Source organism: Pseudoliparis swirei, chromosome 17 (genome assembly GCF_029220125.1).
Source record: "Pseudoliparis swirei isolate HS2019 ecotype Mariana Trench chromosome 17, NWPU_hadal_v1, whole genome shotgun sequence".
NCBI classification, from domain to species: Eukaryota; Metazoa; Chordata; class Actinopteri; order Perciformes; family Liparidae; genus Pseudoliparis; species Pseudoliparis swirei.
Genome location: NC_079404.1, coordinates 20,980,129 through 21,000,177, shown reverse-complemented (window position 1 = coordinate 21,000,177; position 20,049 = coordinate 20,980,129). Strand labels below are relative to the sequence as shown.

The following is a 20,049-nucleotide window of genomic DNA, read 5'->3' as shown; positions in this document are numbered from 1 at the left end:
CGTCGCCCAAAACGCGTGAGTTTACTCGCTGGACCGTTCGCCGTGTTCTCGCCATAAGCGTCGAGACGCTCCGCGAGGGGCGGGGCTTATCTCCGTGTCTCGTCTCCGTAAAGACCGTGATCATCTCCTTCATCCACCAGAATAACTAACCACTAGTTCTGCTTTATATTTGTCGTGGACGTCCCACACACTAACGCCCTCGTGTTTGGGTTGATGACATCACCTGTAGGCTCACTCAGCTCGGTCACTTTCACCGATGAAGTTCCCGTTACGTCTGAAAGACTTCCGCCTCCAGCGCTACGAGAGCGGAACTCAAGAGCCGATTGGCCCGAGTTGCGAGATGACCGCCTCAAAGTGGAAATATTTCAACTCGGGGCGAAAATTGCGCCGCTGGAAATGCAAACGCGTCGCCCACATCGCGACGCCCCAAACGCGTCGCCCACATCGAGTCGCCCCAAACGCCGCCCGGGAAAATATCGCGTCTATCGCAGCCACGCGCGTCTGTACGTTGACTTTTCATGGGATTCGGTCGCGCGAAAAAATAGTTTTGCTTTTGGTGTGAACGCACCTTTAGAGGCGTGACACTGAGGGCAACAAAGAACATGAGGAGTCAATTGTTTAAATGGTCGGGAGAGAGGAGACAGCTGTAGTGATCGCTACTGACATGTTTCCTGACGACGGGGAAGTCAGAGTCTTTCGCTAAGCCTCAAAAACATGTAATTAATGGTATTAATGGTGGAACAGTCCCATTTGAATCAAGGTTAAGCACATACCAACAAAAAAGAAGAAGCTATAAGCAAAGGGGGAAACTAGGGTGTTTCGCCTGTGTTATATAATACAAAAATATTGCTCAAATGCCTCAGGCGTCATATGTATAAAATAGTTTCGCTGTTGGTGTGAACTTAAGAGGAGGCAACACAGGCACAACGAAGAACAAGTTTGGGGTGTTGAGAATCTCATAACATTCTGTAGTTTATTGCTCCGTATATGTCTTTAGAATACCGTGTATACTTAATAGTTCATGTCCCGAGACATGTCTCTCTGAAGAACAAAAGGAATATAAACAGCCCAGTGTCTTCCCTGTCTTGCCCTAATAGCCTCCTGCTCTGAATGTGTTTCTCAATGAAGGCTTGTGTGGTTGGACTCAATTCTTGTTTTTAGTGGCCCTCCTGCTGATGGGATCTCACCAGGGTCTGGGTGAGTTTATGGACTCTCCGCAGTACATTAAGCGCTGAGGAATATGGGTGCCTGTCAGTCCCAGCTATGGGTGGTAAAACATCCTCAGAGCGCCATAACGACCGCCATTCATCTCACTTCTCCCCTCAGAGGGAGGCTGTCCCTCCTCGCATTTTCTTTGCAGCTGGGAAATCATTCTTTTTAATGGGAACTTTACACCTAGGATTTTATTCACTGAACCATTCTTATAGGGAAATGTTGAGCGGGAGACAATATTCAACAGTGCTGAGGCCTGAATATTAGGGAGGAAAGTAAGAATTAAAGAAAAATAATTAGTGTACAGCTTGCTTTCATTGATGTCCATAATACTTGTTGACAGTCTGACAGGCATCCAAGGCAATATGATTGTCAGTCAAAAATTCTTTATTAATACGTCTCGTCATCAAAGTATAAAGTGCAGGTGTTTAAATTTAAACGTAGTAAGAGGTCATTTGCATGGCATGTTAATACTGCCCGCTTAAAGAGACTAATGACAAGACATGACAAGGTCAATACTTTAATAAGCACATATAATATATAATATATAATATACAAATTAATAATATAATATATAAATTAATTATATTATATTATATTAATAATATCATATATAAATACAAAATATAATATATAAATAAAAATAATATATAACATACAAATTAGTATTTAGTTTTGTGTTTTATATTTATTTTCATTGATGCTCTCATGTGCACAGCTGCTGTGATTTTTGAAATGTCCCCACTGTGGGACGAATAAAGGAATATCATATCATAGCATATCATATGCTGGCCAAAACGAGATATTGAATCACAATCAATCTAATTAAGGTTAAGTCAGAATCACTTAACCAAGGAGGGGGGTTACAGAGTAAAATGTCCCAGTTGTACTGATGTATTGATGTTAACAGTAACATAGGCCATGTGACTGTGGTGAAGTAGATTGTGATGGGTGATGTTCACGGGGTCTCCTGTCTCCGGATTTCTCTCTGGTCAAAGCTTGATAAAGGCCCTTTTTATTGTAAGCCCTATGTTCAAATCTGATACATGGGTTTGGCTTCGCATAAAAAAAATCATTCGCAGTATATCTCAAATGCCTCTAAGCCTTTGAAACTGGCCATGCGGTGAATGTAATATGCGTTTTGGGTGGAAACTGTCCACCTTTTAAGATGGCCAACAATGATTTGGTCCAGAAAATGTATTTCTCTTCCTGTATTCCAAACATGAATTTCATATTGGGGTTCAAACAGTATTCTTAAGGTATTGGTGAAAGACTGTGATCTGCTGTTCGGATCGGTCTTGAATATATCTCCTGTACCAGAGGATGTTATCTTTAAAAGGATTGGTGTAGCTGTACATCTGTGTTTCTTTCCAACGTTCCCAATAGATGGAGTAAAAATGGATGTGCCATTTGTTTTACAATGCAGTGTCTACCGTAGCTTTAAGTTTATGTTTAATCTATTCGGTGAGACTGGAGGTTAAAGGGACATCATATTGTGAGACCCTTGGCCACTTCTTTTTCATTGGGAAAACCTTTTGATTTGTGTATGCTAGAACTATATGGCACATTCACGGAGTGAACAGATGGTGTGGCAAACCTTTTGTTATACCATGCCTCCAAATGTAGATCAGAATAAAAGATGTATACAAATGTTTGTATTATAGGGACAAAGGAAAGGCATTTTGACAGCACTCGTACATCGTCATTAGAAAGGAGTGTCGCTGAGATATTGATTAATTTCTCCTGCTGTGGGTCTAGTGAAAGCCATAGGTGGTAGTCCCGAGGCGTCTTCTTTCTCAGTCTGCCGTGTCATGTGTTCCTTTATTGTGGCCCGCGTCTGTTGTATTGTCTGAAAAAGACGAAACCCGAGGTGGATGTAAATGCCTCTTAATTCTCGTAAGTAGTGGAGGCTACAGATACAGATTCAGAGTGAGCTTAACTGTTTCTATAAAGTGAAAAACTAGATGTGTGCGAACATGAATATATTGTCCTCTCCTTGTAATCATGCTCGTCTTGTGTCATCGAAATACATATATATATATATATACTGTATATACAGGACTGTCTCAGAAAATTAGAATATTGTGATAAAGTTCTTTATTTTCTGTAATGCAATTAAAAAAACAAAAATGTCATGCATTCTGGATTCATTACAAATCAACTGAAATATTGCAAGCCTTTTATTCTTTTAATATTGCTGATTATGGCTTACAGCTTAAGAAAACTCTAAAATCCTATCTCATAAAATTTGAATATTTCCTCAGACCAAGTTAAAAAAAAGATTTATAACAGCAAAACAAAATCAAACATTTGAAAATGTGTTTCCAGGTGTTTCGAGTTAATTAGACGATTCAAGTGATTTGTTTAATACCCTACTAGTATACTTTTTCATGATATTCTAATATTTAGAGATAGGATATTTGAGTTTTCTTAAGCTGTAAGCCATAATCAGCAATATTAAAAGAATAAAAGGCTTGCAATATTTCAGTTGATTTGTAATGAATCCAGAATGCATGACATTTTTGTTTTTTTAATTGCATTACAGAAAATAAAGAACTTTATCACAATATTCTAATTTTCTGAGACAGTCCTGAATATATATATATATGTATATTTTGTCTTTGTCAGAGATTTGCAAAGGTATCCTCTCAACGTTTCCTTTCTGTGATGATGGAGTTCCGGCCTTAGTCTTTTTTGCTACCATGATTAAATATACAAAATCCAGTGAAGTTAAAGATCGTCTCCCATCTGTTTTTGAAGTGTGGATTGTCCCAACCGAAAAAAAAGGGAAACTGATTATTAGACCTTTGGGCATAATTTCCTCTCTCCAGTAGTCAAAAGGTGTGATAGCATGAAATTCCAATTTATTGTCTTTTTTCCAGGAGTGTTCTTAGATCTAGGCGAGAGGCCTGTGCCTCCAGTGGTTTTATAATGAATCCATGTCGAACAAAGAATCTTTGACAATGATATCATTGCCTTGTTCGTTTGTGACGAAAAATTTATTTCTCAATGTCTGTGATTATATAAAGGCTCATTATGTTCTGGAGGACGAAAAACGCAGCAACTCGCCAGACGAAGCTCCAATCCACTGATTATGAAGAAAGAATAGGGAGTGCTCTGGTGGGTCAAGGAACTTGGTGGATGTGATATAAGTAAAAAATGGTTTATCTTCAAGGATAAGACAAATGGATGATAATAAATAAATAATAATAAAACAATAACTGTCAACCTTACTTTAAATCTGTCACGCCCCAATTCGGAGGAAGAAAGATGTTCATGCCCCAACGCCACAACAAAATTGTAACAAATGGTCTATGCAGAGTTTTTATTGAAATAAGAACTTTTTGTGACTCCTCCATCTGTGCTTTTTCAAATAATAAAATTACTTTGCAATCACTTTCAATAAAACCAGATCGCTCCATCAGACAAAAAACTAATACAAGTTTTCAATCACTTTATGAGAATACAAATACAGTTCTATCTGTGCAAAAAAGAACTAACATTTGGCAACAAATAGCTTATTGTGGCTGCAATTAATCTGTTTTGCACTGAATATCTTTTCAAGATAATAACACTAAAGTGCAACCTGTGAAAAAGTAAACAAAACGAGTGCAGATATGTGCTAGTCGTCACGTTTTATCATTATTTCACGCTGCAATGAGCTTTCCACTTCACCTCTTTTTAAAACGGGGTTGCAGGCTTGATACGGCCACTCTCAATAAAGCTCAATGTTGAGCTCTTGTTTTGAAGGGCAACAGCAGGAAAGCCGATCTCCCCGCGGTAGGATGTGGCGAGTCGCAAAGAATCTCGGCAGTCACGCATGCGCAGCGTAACCCGTTAACGTCGTAACGTAAACATTTACACGAAAGTACAGACACTCTTTATTTATTCATCACTTAGTTTTATGTCTGTGTACTTTGTAGTATGTGAAGTTCTCAATAAAGGTCTAGAAATAAAGAAATCTGCATTTCCCCTTGCGCCCCACCTGTAATTCCTTGGCGTCCCACTAGGGGGGCGCGCCCCACAGTTTGAGAACCACTGCTTTAAACGCAGTCCATGGCAAATGGAGAACACATTCTGACCCACGTCTTTATCCAGCTATGAAGTGCAATGAGGACCAGTGTTCAAATGGAAAGATCAGCAGGAGATCATGTGACCTTCACACTTTTACTGATTTTGATTTATTTTTGATTTATTTTAAAATTTATTTGGTTTTTAATTAATTGATTTTTTCATTTTATTTTAATATATATTTTTAAATGTAATATTGGTTTCTTGCTATTCCATTTGTTTTGCTTTGACTCTCTGTGGAGCACTTTGTAAACATTGTTTTAAAGGTGCTATATAAATAACGTTATTATTATTATTATTTACCAAACATAGCCTGATACAAGTGTACAATATAATAATAATAATAATAATAATAATAATAATAATAGATACTTTATTAATCCCCAAGGGGAAATTTGTCGTCACAGTAAGCACCAGTAAACTAAACACACAAGAATAAAATATAAAAAACAGGGATGAAAGATTTATACAAGTAAAATATAAAATACAAAATATAAAATACAAAATGAAGTATATATGTATATAAAATAAAATGAAACATATATGTATATATATATACACACACACAAACAAATATAATACAATGACAAAGTATAATATAAGTACAAAATAAAATAAAATAAATATGCACGCGTGTGGGAGAAACGAGCTACGTGAGAAAATAAAAAAACACTATATTATTGTAATGCGCACAGTGTGAGACGTAGGAATGACTCTGTAAAATGTCTTGACAGACAGAGGGATTAGATTTTCTAGCAGGAGCTGACGAACCCAGTCTCTTATTGACCTGGATTTGAGAGCTCAAAGCATTTTATTGACAGGATGCCTGCCATAGACACCTCATGGCTGAACAGGGCTTAGTTGAACGCTCGCTAAGTACACCCACACATGCTCTCCGTTACACAGGCTCATAAAGACCCGTGAGTCACTCTGGCTTTTAGTCTCGATGATGCAAAACATGAGCATTGCATGTTTTTTCTGAAGGTTATCTTGAGGTAGTCTCCTATTTTGGGAAGAGGGCACAATATATTCCCCACCTGCACCTTGGGAGAAGTTATCCTGATGGTTTTAAAATTGAATTTTGGCCAGTGCCCCTCCGAACCATAACCTCTGTGTTAATATCCGAGGAGAGTGGACAGCACCATGGAGACACATTTTCCTGGAAGAAGCTGGAAGAGTTTATTTGTGACTGAAATATATAATTGTTGTTTTCTTCTCTGGCATTATACATGACGGCAGAGAACCTTTACTGTTCTAGAGATTAATATGTCTTAACTACTCTCGTACATTACATATCTCCTTGTTTTATAAATTGCATTATCCCTATGCCATTGGTCACTTGTCATTAATAATTAATAATATTAAATTGTATAAATGTGTTGACTTTGTGTTTTACGATCTCAAAACATCATTGAGAGCTTCTTTGTGCCTCTAAACTCGTCATTTAATTCACGAACTAGCTATTCTATAGTAAAGAGAATTCGGTTCTCATAAAAAACGTCTGTCGACGGAGACGGACTGAGACGTCTCCGTGGCGACGAGATACAGTTGTGAAATGGTGTTGTATTGAGAGAGGGAAATTATCTCATTTTGTTTATTTACTGGATTGCTTTTTGTTCTAAAGCTCAGTGAGACAAACTAATAATACAAATAAATGGAAGTAACACAAACTAGGTTGGCTGCTGCTACCGAGTTGACTAATATATATTAAATAGCTCTTATTATGGTACTTTTGTAGTTCGACTATGTTGAGGAAATGTTATTTACTGTATTCTTGCTGTTCTTAGTTTGTACTCAACTTAGGTTGAATGCTAAATGTCATGTAATGTAATATGTAAAATCCTTTTAACGGTGTCTGCTGAGGTCTTTGCTTCTGAAGTCTCTGTATTGGACTCTTCTCTTTTTTCATTTTTTTATTAATGGTCATGAAATGTCTCCGATTTAGTGTTGCAAAACAAGTTGAAGAGCTTTTAGAGATGAGGCCTTTTTTTTACTGAGTATCCCCTTAGTGAATTCACTCAGATAGTTTTGTAACCTCTTAGAAAGACGTGTGTGTGTGTGAGTCGGCCTCCCGAGGGATCCACTTCCCCTCCGGGATGTCGCTCTCGCTCGAGCCCCGGGTGCTTACCCCGTCCCAGGGGAGCCAAATCAGTTGAGGCGAGGGGAGCGGAGTCTCAAAACGAAGAGGTCCACAGACGTGAACCAGAATAACACAAGATACAGATGTGATTACTAATCAGGAACTGTGAATAATCCTAATCAAAGGGTTAAAGTCCAGGCTCTCGCTAATGAATGGAAGTGTGTTACGCTGAAGACGAGAGGGGTGGGTTTAATGAAGATGGTTTTTATTCCAAATGAAAGGGAGGTCGTCTGAATCAATGACTAACAGTGAGAATACATCAGATTGTCTGATAGAGAGAAGAGCAACCTTTTCTTACTTATACCATTCCAGCTCTTTAATATTTTAACTGTTTTAATTGCCAGCTGCATACATACATACATACATACACTACCGTTCAAAAGTTTGGGGTCATCCAGACAATTTCGTGTCTTCCATGAAAACTCACTTTTATTTATCAAATGAATTGAAAATTGAATAGAAAATATAGTCAAGACATTGACAAGGTTGGAAATAATGATTAATATTTGAAGTATTAATTTTGTTCTTCAAACTTCAAGCTCAAAGGAAGGCCAGTTGTATAGCTTATATCACCAGCATAACTGTTTTCAGCTGTGCTAACATAATTGCACAAGGGTTTTCTAATCAGATATTAGTCTTCTAAGGCGATTAGCAAACACAATGTACCATTAGAACACTGGAGTGATAGTTGATGGAAATGGGCCTCTATACACCTATGGAGATATTTCATTAGAAACCAGACGTTTCCACCTAGAATAGTCATTTACCACATTAACAATGTATAGAGTGTATTTTTGATTAATGTTATCTTTATTGAAAAAACAGTGCTTTTCTTTGAAAAATAAAGACATTTCTAAGTGACCCCAAACTTTTGAACGGTAGTGTACATACATTTTTTTGTCATGAGAATATTCAAGAGAGTATTGCTCAGCAAACAATATTGCTCCACCCTAATGGATTTCATACGTTTTTCAGAACCTAATAACTTCGACACACCTTCTTTCCATCTTAACGGCTTCATCTCAACATGTGATGGTGCTCTCCGGATAAGTGGAGTGATGTGGTTCTGCTTTCTTCCTTCCTCCAGGGTACTCCGGCCAGTTTTGTCCGCTACACAGTGGACCTGGACCGGTCACCGTACAGCGGGAGCATCTTTGATGTGGAAGAGCAGACTGGAAGAGTCATCACTAAGGTCAACCTCAACGAAGAGCCCAGTGTCACCTTTAAGGTGAGTGGCAGTGGTTATGGTCACAATAGTGGCGATTAGCTGCCGTCCCTTTGTGATGTCCGTGTGTTGCTGTGAAGCTACTTTTTTAGGGAGCTCTCAGGGAATCCAAGCTAATGATCCCAAATAACCATGGGCATGAACATGAAATCAATAATGTCAATCAACAATGAAATCACCAATGGCAACAATATCGCACATAAGGAGGAGATTGAGGTGGTGGTGGAAAGAGATGTGTCAGACTGACAGTGTCAGGTTATCAAGTCACACATGCACACTTACTGTTGGACATTAGCGGTCAGCCGATAGCCACACAGCCAGTGAAAGAGGCAGTGATCGTAAAGCATGAGTGAAACAGCCGATGGCATTCATCCTTTCAACTGAAATCATCTTATCAACTAGAACGGGCACTCGGTAGAGCGCATACCTTCGCATATCACAAGATTAGGCATTGAATTATGAACATTTTGGCATTAGTTGCATGCCAATTGGATAGAAATTGACCGCCCTATGGTAAAAAGAAGATTTTGACCTTTTCATGACCTTGACCTTTAACCCGATCGATCCCAAAATCTAATCAAATGGTCCCCAGATAATAACCAATCATCCCACTAAATTTCATGCGATTCGGTTTAATACTTTTTGAGTTATGCGAGTAACACGCATACAAATAAATAAATACACGGCGATCAAAACATAACCTTCCGCATTTTCAATGCGAAGGTAAAAATCCCAAATCTTCCTATTTTGGATTTTAACGAAAAATAAAAATATCTTCATGAGCTTTCTGGTAAGTATAAGTGATGAATGCTATAATAATGATAGTCATTAAAATCACATTTGTACAATTTCACAAATAGTTCTTTCCTGCATGGATGCTTTTGTGTTCTCCTGGTTGGTGGTAAGTGCTCCACCTGCATGTTTTAGTGTATTACTATAAGTTGCACTGAGATCGAGTCAGAAGATTGCACATTAACATTTTAAAATCGAAGAACAGTTTCAGGGCATTATTGCATGTCGGCCATGTCATTGCGTATCTTGTGTCTGTGACGAGTAATATTACATTCTTTTATCGATTTACACAAATCCCCCGCTGACACGCGCTGCATCGGCCTCTTGTTGTGAATCAGGTGCTTTCAAATACTATCGGACGTCCTGCTTACGGTCCCATGTCGGCGGCCCACCTGTATCCTCTTTTTTTTTCCCTCCTCTGTTTTTCTTTGAACACATTCACATCTGTGTTTATTTTCTCTGCGTCTATTTCCCCGCTCCTCCTGCTTTCCCCAGGCGCCATTTTCCACAGTCTATGATTGTAGATCAATACATTCACACTCGCTCTCTAGGAGCTTTGCAGGCTGCACGCCAGATCATATTGTGTCTGTTTTTATTAGTATTCCAAACATGTCTAGCAGAAATCCGTGACAACCTGCAAAAAAAAAGGTTGTTATTTGCGTGGTAAAAAAAAAGAATAAAAAAATAAGATAATTGTGTACTTGCATTTGCATGTGTGTGTTGTTTATCTGCTCTCTCCTGCCCACTGCAGTTGTTTGTGATAGCCTATGATGATGGGGAGCCTGTGAAGTCTAACAGCTCTTTGGTGGAGATCACTGTTCTTCAGCCTTCCCGCATCCCAATCTTCACCCAGGAGGAGTACAGGTACGTCACCTTGACACCCTGTTGATGCGGCTGCCTCTGCCTGTAAATCCACACTTCAAACAGCAGCTTAAGCTGGAGCGCCAGACAGGGAGAGATGGTGAAAACGGCTGGAGTCAGATGTGAACAAAGAATCTTTTTTTTAAATTACATTTACGTCATATCTTCCATTCAGCTTCTATTATACTTTGATTGTTGTTGTATCACAAGGAAAACTAGAATGGGCACTCGGTAGAGCGCATACCTTCGCATATCACAAGATTGGGCATTGAATTATGAACATGTTGGCATTAGTTGCATGCCAATTGGATAGAAATTGACCGTGCTATGGTAAAAAGAAGATGTTGACCTTTTCTTGACCTTGACCCGAATCTAATCAAATGGTCCCCGGATAATAACCAATCATCCCACCAAATTTCATGCGATTCAAGAAGATTTTGACCTTTTCACGAACTTGACCTTGACCTTTGACTTGATCGATCCCAAAATCTAATCAAATGGTCCCCGGATAATAACCAATCATCCCACCAAATTTCATGCGATTCGGTTTAATTCTTTTTAAGTTATGCGAGTAACACGCATACAAATAAATAAATACACGCCGATCAAAAAATAACCTTCCGCATTTTCAATGCGAAGGTAATTATATCTCCTCACTTGAACTGGCCGTGAAGTCCCGATTCTTCAAAGCTTTACGGTGTCGTGATAACGACAGCCATCTGGGCATTATTGCGCTTCCCCAGTCAAGTGGCCGCAGTTTTTGATTCCGTGTCTCCGCCTTCATCACGCTGTCTTTTTCCGTGCATGACTGATTAATGAGTTTTAAATATAAATATGCATAAGAGCTTCGGGGTAGATGCTGCGAATCCTCACTGCCGTAAACCACGTTAGTTTGTTTCTTCGGGTAAAGCCGGGTTTCCCTCCGAGTTTATTAAAAGTCTCTTTTGACGGGATTAAGTGTTTAGGCTGTTGAACTGGCAGAGCGAGATGCATGATGAGGGAACGTAATCTACGGCGCTCCGAGATGACTGGCCGCTACACGTGCGATACACGGCTGTACCGGGCGAGGGCTCGGTGGACTGTCTGTCCTGATGGTATTATGACTCGGGAAGAGGCCAAGAAGTCATTCACGATTAAAGATAAACATGGATTATTAACACCCTCCGGCTGACGCTGCTTCGAAAAAAAAAAGTCCTCCGTGATGAGCGAATACTAGCGTTGACTCCTCCATCTACACTACCGTTCAAAAGTTTGGGGTCACTTAGAAATGTCTTTATTTTTCAAAGAAAAGCACTGTTTTTTCAATAAAGATAACATTAATCAAAAATACACTCTATACATTGTTAATGTGGTAAATGACTATTCTAGGTAGAAACGTCTGGTTTCTAATGAAATATCTCCAGAGGTGTATAGAGGTGTAAAGAATATATATTCTAGTTTAGCATAGCCTAGTATTGTTTGCATAAATGTTATGTGGAAAAACACTGGACGAGAGTTAGAAACATCAGCAGGGCATTCCGGCGCCTGAACTGATCAAAGAAGATAACAGTGACACACGAAAGAACTTGATGCACCAACGCTCACCCTAGATTTGAATAGAACAAAGCAACACTCATGCTCACATGAACAGGAGAGACACAGAGACAACTACTGAGCGCAGATAAGATAAGGAAAGGTCCAGCTTTGACAATTAATATCCGGATTCAACCACAGCCCTCTCTCACACACACACACACACACATACACACACCTACACTGGCCCTTTGTAAATATCCTGGGAACGACCTTCTCGCCACAGCGCATCCCACCTAGGAAGAGATAAGACTATCTTAGAAAACTCCCCAGCTCAGTCAAGGAAGCTACATGTGAATTCCATCTTTCTTCCTTTCTCACACTTTTCACAACATATGCTCTCATTGGCGGGCCGAGAAGAACCAATGAAGGAGCGACAACGGCGGAGGCAGAGAGACGAAGAACCAATGAGAAGACACTGCCCTCTCTTCGCTGGGCCAATCAGAACTGGCCTTGATGGCTATTTAAACCGTCGCGCCCTCTTCTAAGGGGCCTCTCTCTGGTCTGAATACTCTAGGTACCAGCCGGAGGGGGGTCCATGCATGATGTCTACTTGTATCCTGATTTCTGAATAAAACGCTAATAAATGTAAAGTAGAAGTCTACCGCTGTCTTTCTTCCAGTGAGTGTCGTCCAGGTGGTGTGTCGCTGTCCAACTCCAACAGAGGCCCATTTCCATCAACTATCACTCCAGTGTTCTAATGGTACATTGTGTTTGTTAATCGCCTTAGAAGACTAATGTCTGATTAGAAAACCCTTGTGCAATTATGTTAGCACAGCTGAAAACAGTTATGCTGGTGATATAAGCTATAACTGGCCTTCCTTTGAGCTTGAAGTTTGAAGAACAAAATTAATACTTCAAATATTAATCATTATTTCTATCCTTGTCAATGTCTTGACTACATTTTCTATTCAATTTTCAATTCATTTGATAAATAAAAGTGAGTTTTCATGGAAGACACGAAATTGTCTGGATGACCCCAAACTTTTGAATGGTAGTGTATTTCGCGTCGCTGCGGTAGCGGGACCTGTCGGCAGTGTTCGGGGGACTCCAGCCAGACTGGGAAGCTTTACGGTCTCATGGCAAAGTGTCCTGGCACAAAGCAGTCCCTGGGAGCTTAAAGTAAAGCTTGTTTTAAGTGGATTGTTTTACTAACTTGCATGTCAGTCAAAGTCGGGAGTCTTGGCAGACGAAACTCTCGAACCGAATTTGATACGCCTTCGTGCATAAGACGGGGAACGCAAGTCCTGGCCAACCTGTCGACGCGTTAAGCGAGGTGTGTAGATCTTCGTGCGCTCGTTCGCCTCTCGGCCCGCCTCACTTCCTTTCGTGAACATTTTGCCTGGTTGACTGTGCGCCTGTTTGCGTCAGCGCTCGTGTGTTTTCTTAAGGTGCGTTCACACCAAAAACGAAACTATTTTTCGCGTCGCCCAAAACACGTGAGTTTACTCGCTGGACCGTTCGCCGCGTTCTCACCATGAGCGTCGAGACGCTCCGCGAGGGGCGGGGTTTATCTCTGTGTCTCGTCTCCGTAAAGACAGTTATCATCTCCTTCATCCACCAGAATAACTAACCACTAGTTCTGCTTTATATTTGTCGTGGACGTCCCACACACTGACGCCCTCGTGTTTGGGTTGATGACATCACCCGTAGGCTCACTCAGCTCGGTCACTTTCACCGATGAAGTCACCGTTACGTCTGAAAGACTTCCGCCTCCAGCGCTACGAGAGCGGAACACGAGAGCTGATTGGCCCGAGTTGCGAGATGACCGCCTCAAAGTTAAAATATTTCAACTCGGGGCGAAAATTGCGCCGCTGTAAACGCGTCGCCCACATTGCGACGTCCCAAACACGCCGCCCGGGAAAATATCACGTCTATCGCAGCCACGCCCGTCTGTACGTTGTCTTTTCATGGGATTCGGTCGCGCGAAAAGATAGCTTCGCTTCTGGTGTGAACGCACCTTTATACCGACGTCTTTGTGTGCGCTGCATCCATCCTTTGTAATCCAGCACTCTGTGTGTGTGCTCACGTTCTCCCGTTGCTCAGCTTTATTCCGTGATTGATGCACGGGGCGGCGCCGCCGAGAGGCCATCGATTAACACTTTGAGTGAGTGCTCCGTCCGTCGGGCACGCAGAGGGTCGGGGACCGCGGGCGCAGACCTTTTGCGAGGCGTCACGTCGCCGCCGCCGACCGCACGCGGCGGCGGGCCCGCCGTAAATCGCGAGCCGTGAAAAGCGTTAACCGGGCGCTCGAGCCTCTCCCGCTGAACGAGCTTCTCTCCAGCGGAGAGCGCGCAATCTGCTCGCTCTGCGACGAACCGTCTCCGCAATTCCTCGCCTCTCGATCTCTCCCCATCGTCTTCTCCCCGGAGGACCTTCTGAGCACAAATCGCTCTCTAAACGCCCACGCGAGACCTCGTCTGTCTCCGTAAAGGCATTTAGTTATGGCGGCAATCAGGTGAGCTAGGCCTACAGCTCCAGAGCACACAATTAAAACAACTCTGCAGGGCTTCGGCTGACTTAATGATTGCTGCTCCGCCGTTACGGTCGGTCCCCTCCATCTGTCACAGGGAAACGAGGGGCTCCTAGTTGTTGTTGGCTCAAATAAATGGCTGATGCCGCCGTTGCTACTGTCGCAGCATGCTGCCACGTACTTCTCAAAAGGTTTTGAGCAAAACACTGTGTTGTTTCTGTGGAAATGCAAGCGATATCTTTGAGTGTCACAACCTCTTTGAAAGTATCTTTAACCTGCATGAAGTTATATTGTTAGTGTTATTACGAACAACTCTTTTCCACAACCGGAATCAACCACTCATACAATACTGCAGTTTTAAATTGAATTGTGCGCTACCTGCCCAGCATTTAGTCAACAACACCTGAATCAAGTTTAATTAAATAAAGACTTAATGGAATGGCTTGTTGCTCAGTGTCTGCTGGACGTGTATGTGCAAACATAAGAGCTATAATATACACTACCGTTCAAAAGTTTGGGGTCATCCAGACAATTTCGTGTCTTCCATGAAAACTCACTTTTATTTATCAAATGAATTGAAAATTGAATAGAAAATATAGTCAAGACATTGACAAGGTTAGAAATAATGATTAATATTTGAAGTATTAATTTTGTTCTTCAAACTTCAAGCTCAAAGGAAGGCCAGTTGTATAGCTTATATCACCAGCATAACTGTTTTCAGCTGTGCTAACATAATTGCACAAGGGTTTTCTAATCAGATATTAGTCTTCTAAGGCGATTAGCAAACACAATGTACCATTAGAACACTGGAGTGATAGTTGATGGAAATGGGCCTCTATACACCTATGGAGATATTTCATTAGAAACCAGACGTTTCCACCTAGAATAGTCATTTACCACATTAACAATGTATAGTGTGTATTTTTTATTAATGTTATCTTTATTGAAAAAACAGTGCTTTTCTTTGAAAAATAAAGACATTTCTAAATGACCCCAAACTTTTGAACGGAAGTGTATATATAAGTCAATGTCTTATGTATGTGTCTTATAGTTTATGTGAGGTAATAATTGATTGACCCTGAAATCCTTGTGTTTTGCGAGATATATATATGGTTTTCAGTTTTCAGGGCCTTGATAACATTATCTTGAACTATTGCATCATGCACCAGATATCTGAAACAGAACACGTGATGTCTGCTGTTGTAAAAAATTGTATTAGAACTTTTACCTTCTATTTTATTTTGCATCCTCTTTTTTTTTAACAATCTTACGGTCTTTTTCTGTTGACTTGTGATTTTTACATTCACAGCCTTTGTTTCTTAACAACTTTGCGTGTTAAAAGATGCTTTTAAATACATGTACTTTGTCTTGCCTGTGCAGAGTTAGTGATGGGATCATTATTTGATGCATACAAGGAGAAATTAGACGTAAAGTTCACTCTAAAAGATGCCTGCCTTCTTTCAAATAAAATGCGACTAAATGGTACAAAAATGCTTTCGAAAACATTTTCAAACATGTCACTTTTTCAAATGTCATTCTTTGGCGCTTTTAGCCCCACAAGCCATATGCGAAGTCAAACATATCCACCCCTTATGTACCCAAAATTGTATTAGATCGAAATACATCAATACAGATAAGAGTCATACAAACATGTATTCGTGATTTTTGGGTGAACTTTTCCCTTTAAGTGACTAGAGAGTCAGGTCTGTGGACATGAATAAGCTGCATAGATGTATGAATCAAATATGATTAATCTGCCTGGAATACCAAATAAAAAAAATATTGGGTATGATGAAACAACTGTGAATGGCTCATTTATATTTAACGCACGGACACAACCCTTTGGGAACGTCTTTCGCACTGGGCACATGGGAAGGGAATGAATATGTATCCCCCCCTGTGTGTGTGGCTGGAGATGAGGAGGGCTGAGCTGCTATCTAACATGGGCACACTATGTGAATTCCTCTTTTTTTTTGTACCGAGGCCACTTATCTGGCCCAAGGTTACAAACCTGTGCTCTGAGCAGTTTTCCGTGCTGCTTATCTGTCTTGCAGCATTTCCCCTTCTAAATCTACTCGAAATCACATGACACTTTTGCCTCACCGCTCCCGAGTATGTCATTTGGCTCTCCTCCTCCGTACGCCTCCCGAGCCTTCTCTTAGCTTATATCTCTCTGTCAGTTTCTTTTTCACTTTGTCTTTCCTTTTTTTTCTCCCCCCCCCCCCCATGTACAGTCGGTAGCCCTTCATTTCCCCCTCAGCGATGGCGTGAATTTCTTTGTGTGATTCACTGCTCTCACACCTGGATGAGTGCATTTCTTCATATGAAGTCCTCATTTGATTGGCGTTCTGCTGTAGATTAACCTATTTTGGTCTGAACAAATTTCTGCTTTGGGGCTTCTTTTATTACATGTCCATATTAATATATTAACAGTACATCTGTGTTTTTTTAATAGTATGTTAATTTACACTACCGTTCAAAAGTTTGGGGTCACCCAGACAATTTCGTGTCTTCCATGAAAAATCACACTTTTATTTATCAAATGAATAGAAAATATAGTCAAGACATTGACAAGGTTAGAAATAATGATTAATATTTGAAGTATTAATTTTGTTCTTCAAACTTCAAGCTCAAAGGAAGGCCAGTTGTATAGCTTATATCACCAGCATAACTGTTTTCAGCTGTGCTAACATAATTGCACAAGGGTTTTCTAATCATCCATTAGTCTTCTAAGGCGATTATCAAACACAATGTACCATTAGAACACTGGAGTGATAGTTGATGGAAATGGGCCTCTATACACCTATGGAGATATTTCATTAGAAACCAGACGTTTCCACCTAGAATAGTCATTTACCACATTAACAATGTATAGTGTGTCTTTTTGATTAATGTTATCTTGATTGAAAAAACAGTGCTTTTCTTTGAAAAATAAAGACATTTCTAAGTGACCCCAAACTTTTGAACGGTAGTGTACATGTTATAGAGTAGTTGTTTGTATGTTACCTCTGTAAAATATTCCAAAAAAATTGGTCTTTTTAGCGATTGAAGAGGATATCACTCGGGAGTGAAATGTCATGCCATTGTTTAGTTCACTGTCGAGGCAGACGGCGGGTGTTATGCCATAACTGTCATATTAGTGTGCACTCTGTCAAATATGAGAAGAGCACCACAGCCCATTATTGAGCGACGCTTAAGTTATATGGGTGGTAAACAGTGTCAACATGGAGTATTACGACAAACAACAACACGCTGTCACTATGTACTTGCAACCCGCTAATGACTCTTTTAGTGACGGTATGCTAATAATACTGCGTCGGCATTTTTTTTGGTCCTTCGTACGTGCATTTGCAAGCATATAATTAGAAAATGTTCTTGCTGGCCGCCTCTACTCTTAAATGTGCATTTTTTTTATGGAACAGAGACAATTTTTCCCAGGTTTGATGCATCACTTTTTCGTACTTCTCCATTAGCAATTGTTACTCTGGCCATTAGTGTGAACGTGAGTGGTAATAGCTCAAACTTTGGATTATTATACAACACGTCTCTTTCCTGCAGTGTCTTGAAGTCTACAGACCATGGAGACTGCCAGTGTACATTTTATGGCCACAGTCAGTGCGTTTACATGATGGTATAATTCGAATCTTGCTTTAGTCGGACTTTGCTATCTTTTGGGGGATCAGCTGTTATCCCAATATACATGGCAGTGAGTAATTCGAATCATTGGCCTTTGAAAGCATGTCATATCCGATACGATAGGTAGCGCTGTTTTCATTCCAACTCGTGGTGATACAGCCATTTCCGCTTGACCTCTTCACCACTACCAACAACAACCAACAACAACAACATCAACATTTGGAGAAAGGTGGCGAACAGAGAGCAAGGCGAAGCTACATCCCTCTACTATTCTTGCATGATGTTAATAGTGACATTATCGTCTCTTTCCACTCTTTCGACTTCCGGGTCACGACATGGGAGGGAGGAGGGCGGCGGGATCTCAAGCATGCGCAAAGACGCAAAGTCCAGTTCCTAATCCAATTCACCGTTACATGCCGCGATAGTCGAATTATCAACCGGATCGGATCGAGTTATCCAGGGGTGTTAATCGCATCGTAGTCGGACCGCAAATAGTCGAACAAAGGTGTTTACATGAAACGGATAATTCGATTTCAGTCCGACTAAGCCAGTTATTCGAATGCATGTAAACACGGTCAGTGTGACCATTGATTTAATGTCCTCAGCGGCCCGCCTCGCAAATGGCTGCACCTGAAGTACTTGACGGGGTTCGTACGGTCATGGAACACCTGGAAAAGTCGTGGAATTTTAAAATGGTCATTTCCAGGCCTGGTAAAGTCATGGAAAAAACTGAAATCATAAACGTTTTGGAAAAGTCATGGACATTTGTTATAATCACAATGTTCATTTTACGCCGAGTTTGAAATAATTAATATGTTTTTTTAAAGAAAGACGCTCAAAATATAAGCCGGCATACGCTCTCAATACGCAAAATGTTCTACATTTTTCATGTTTATACCGAGATTTCAGTTTGGTCATGGAAATTTGGTTTAAAGTCCTGGAAAAGTCCTGGAAATCCATTGTTTAAAAAGTGTAAGAACCCTTGCTTGAAGTAGACGTATCCCGTAGCTTGAAATACCAGCCACACTGGACTCCTCAAGCATTGGCCTCTAATCAAAAAGCCATTAATTGCCAAATTTAAAATTAAAATAAAAACGTAACTCTGTCCCATCCATTAACTCATCCTGACATGTGGAGGAAAACAGCTTTTATCATTCTGAGAGAAAACAAATCCATCCATATCTCATTTCTAATTCAGACGACTACAATTCTCACCTCATTAGGCAGATGACATGCTTTCATAGCGTACAGCTCTTTTATTGGCTGCCTTCTAGCAACTGTTTTCCTGCCAGACGTGTACATACAACACCATCAGAAGTGATGGAGGTGCTTACAGCCTCCCCATTTGTCCTCATAGCCAGGCATTTAAAGGGTTAGCTGTAAACCCGACAGTGTGCTCTCCCACACACCGTCGCAATGCCTCAATGCAGAAAAACGTTAACAAAAAGCAATCTCGGCCCTCTCGGTTTCTTTCTATTCATCCATCCGTCTATCATTGCATCCTTCCTCCTCTGAATCACAGCTATGAGGTGGAGAGCGCTCACATACTTTTGAAGGGCATGATTGATTTTCAGCCGCAGGTTTTGAATCCGCTGCCCTGACTCTTAAACCTCGAAACATCGGGAGCGCACTGACCTTTCACTTGTCTCTGCTAAGTAGGCAAGCATCACTTTGCTATCGAACGTCCGCAAAGTCACACTCATAGCACACATGCCGCATGTCAGCGAACGGTTGGTGCAGAATGCCAGGGAAGAAAAGCAGTGGGACCTATTATTAAAGGCTAACTTTTCAGATAGTTAGCAGTAACTATAAAGCGTATGTGTGGAAGCAAACGATCTAATCCAGTGCGTGCTGATGAATACTTGTATTGTATTGTATTTGGTCTGAATGGCTATTTCCAACCGGAAGTGTTAGCAGCGACATGATTCGATATCACTGAGAGTATTGGTGAAGTTAGACGTGACTGCGTGAGATGTTGTGTGAGCTTTGGTGCAATTGCAAAGTATTACTCTTGAATCGGTTCCGCCTTTTCTTACTGGTGCTTAATTTTTGTGAGATGCAAGTTAT

At 40.6% G+C, this 20,049-nt stretch overlaps 1 protein-coding gene across 1 annotated transcript in view; it reads left to right on the top strand.

Moving 5' to 3' along the window:
* Positions 1 to 20,049, top strand: part of pcdh15a (protocadherin-related 15a) — a 276,702-nt gene that overhangs the window by 190,761 nt on the left and 65,892 nt on the right. Inside the window, exons 24-25 of the mRNA XM_056436303.1 lie at positions 8,511 to 8,651; positions 10,192 to 10,304. Of these exons, the coding sequence (XP_056292278.1) occupies positions 8,511 to 8,651; positions 10,192 to 10,304 (254 nt within the window). The remainder of the gene's footprint in view (positions 1 to 8,510; positions 8,652 to 10,191; positions 10,305 to 20,049) is intronic.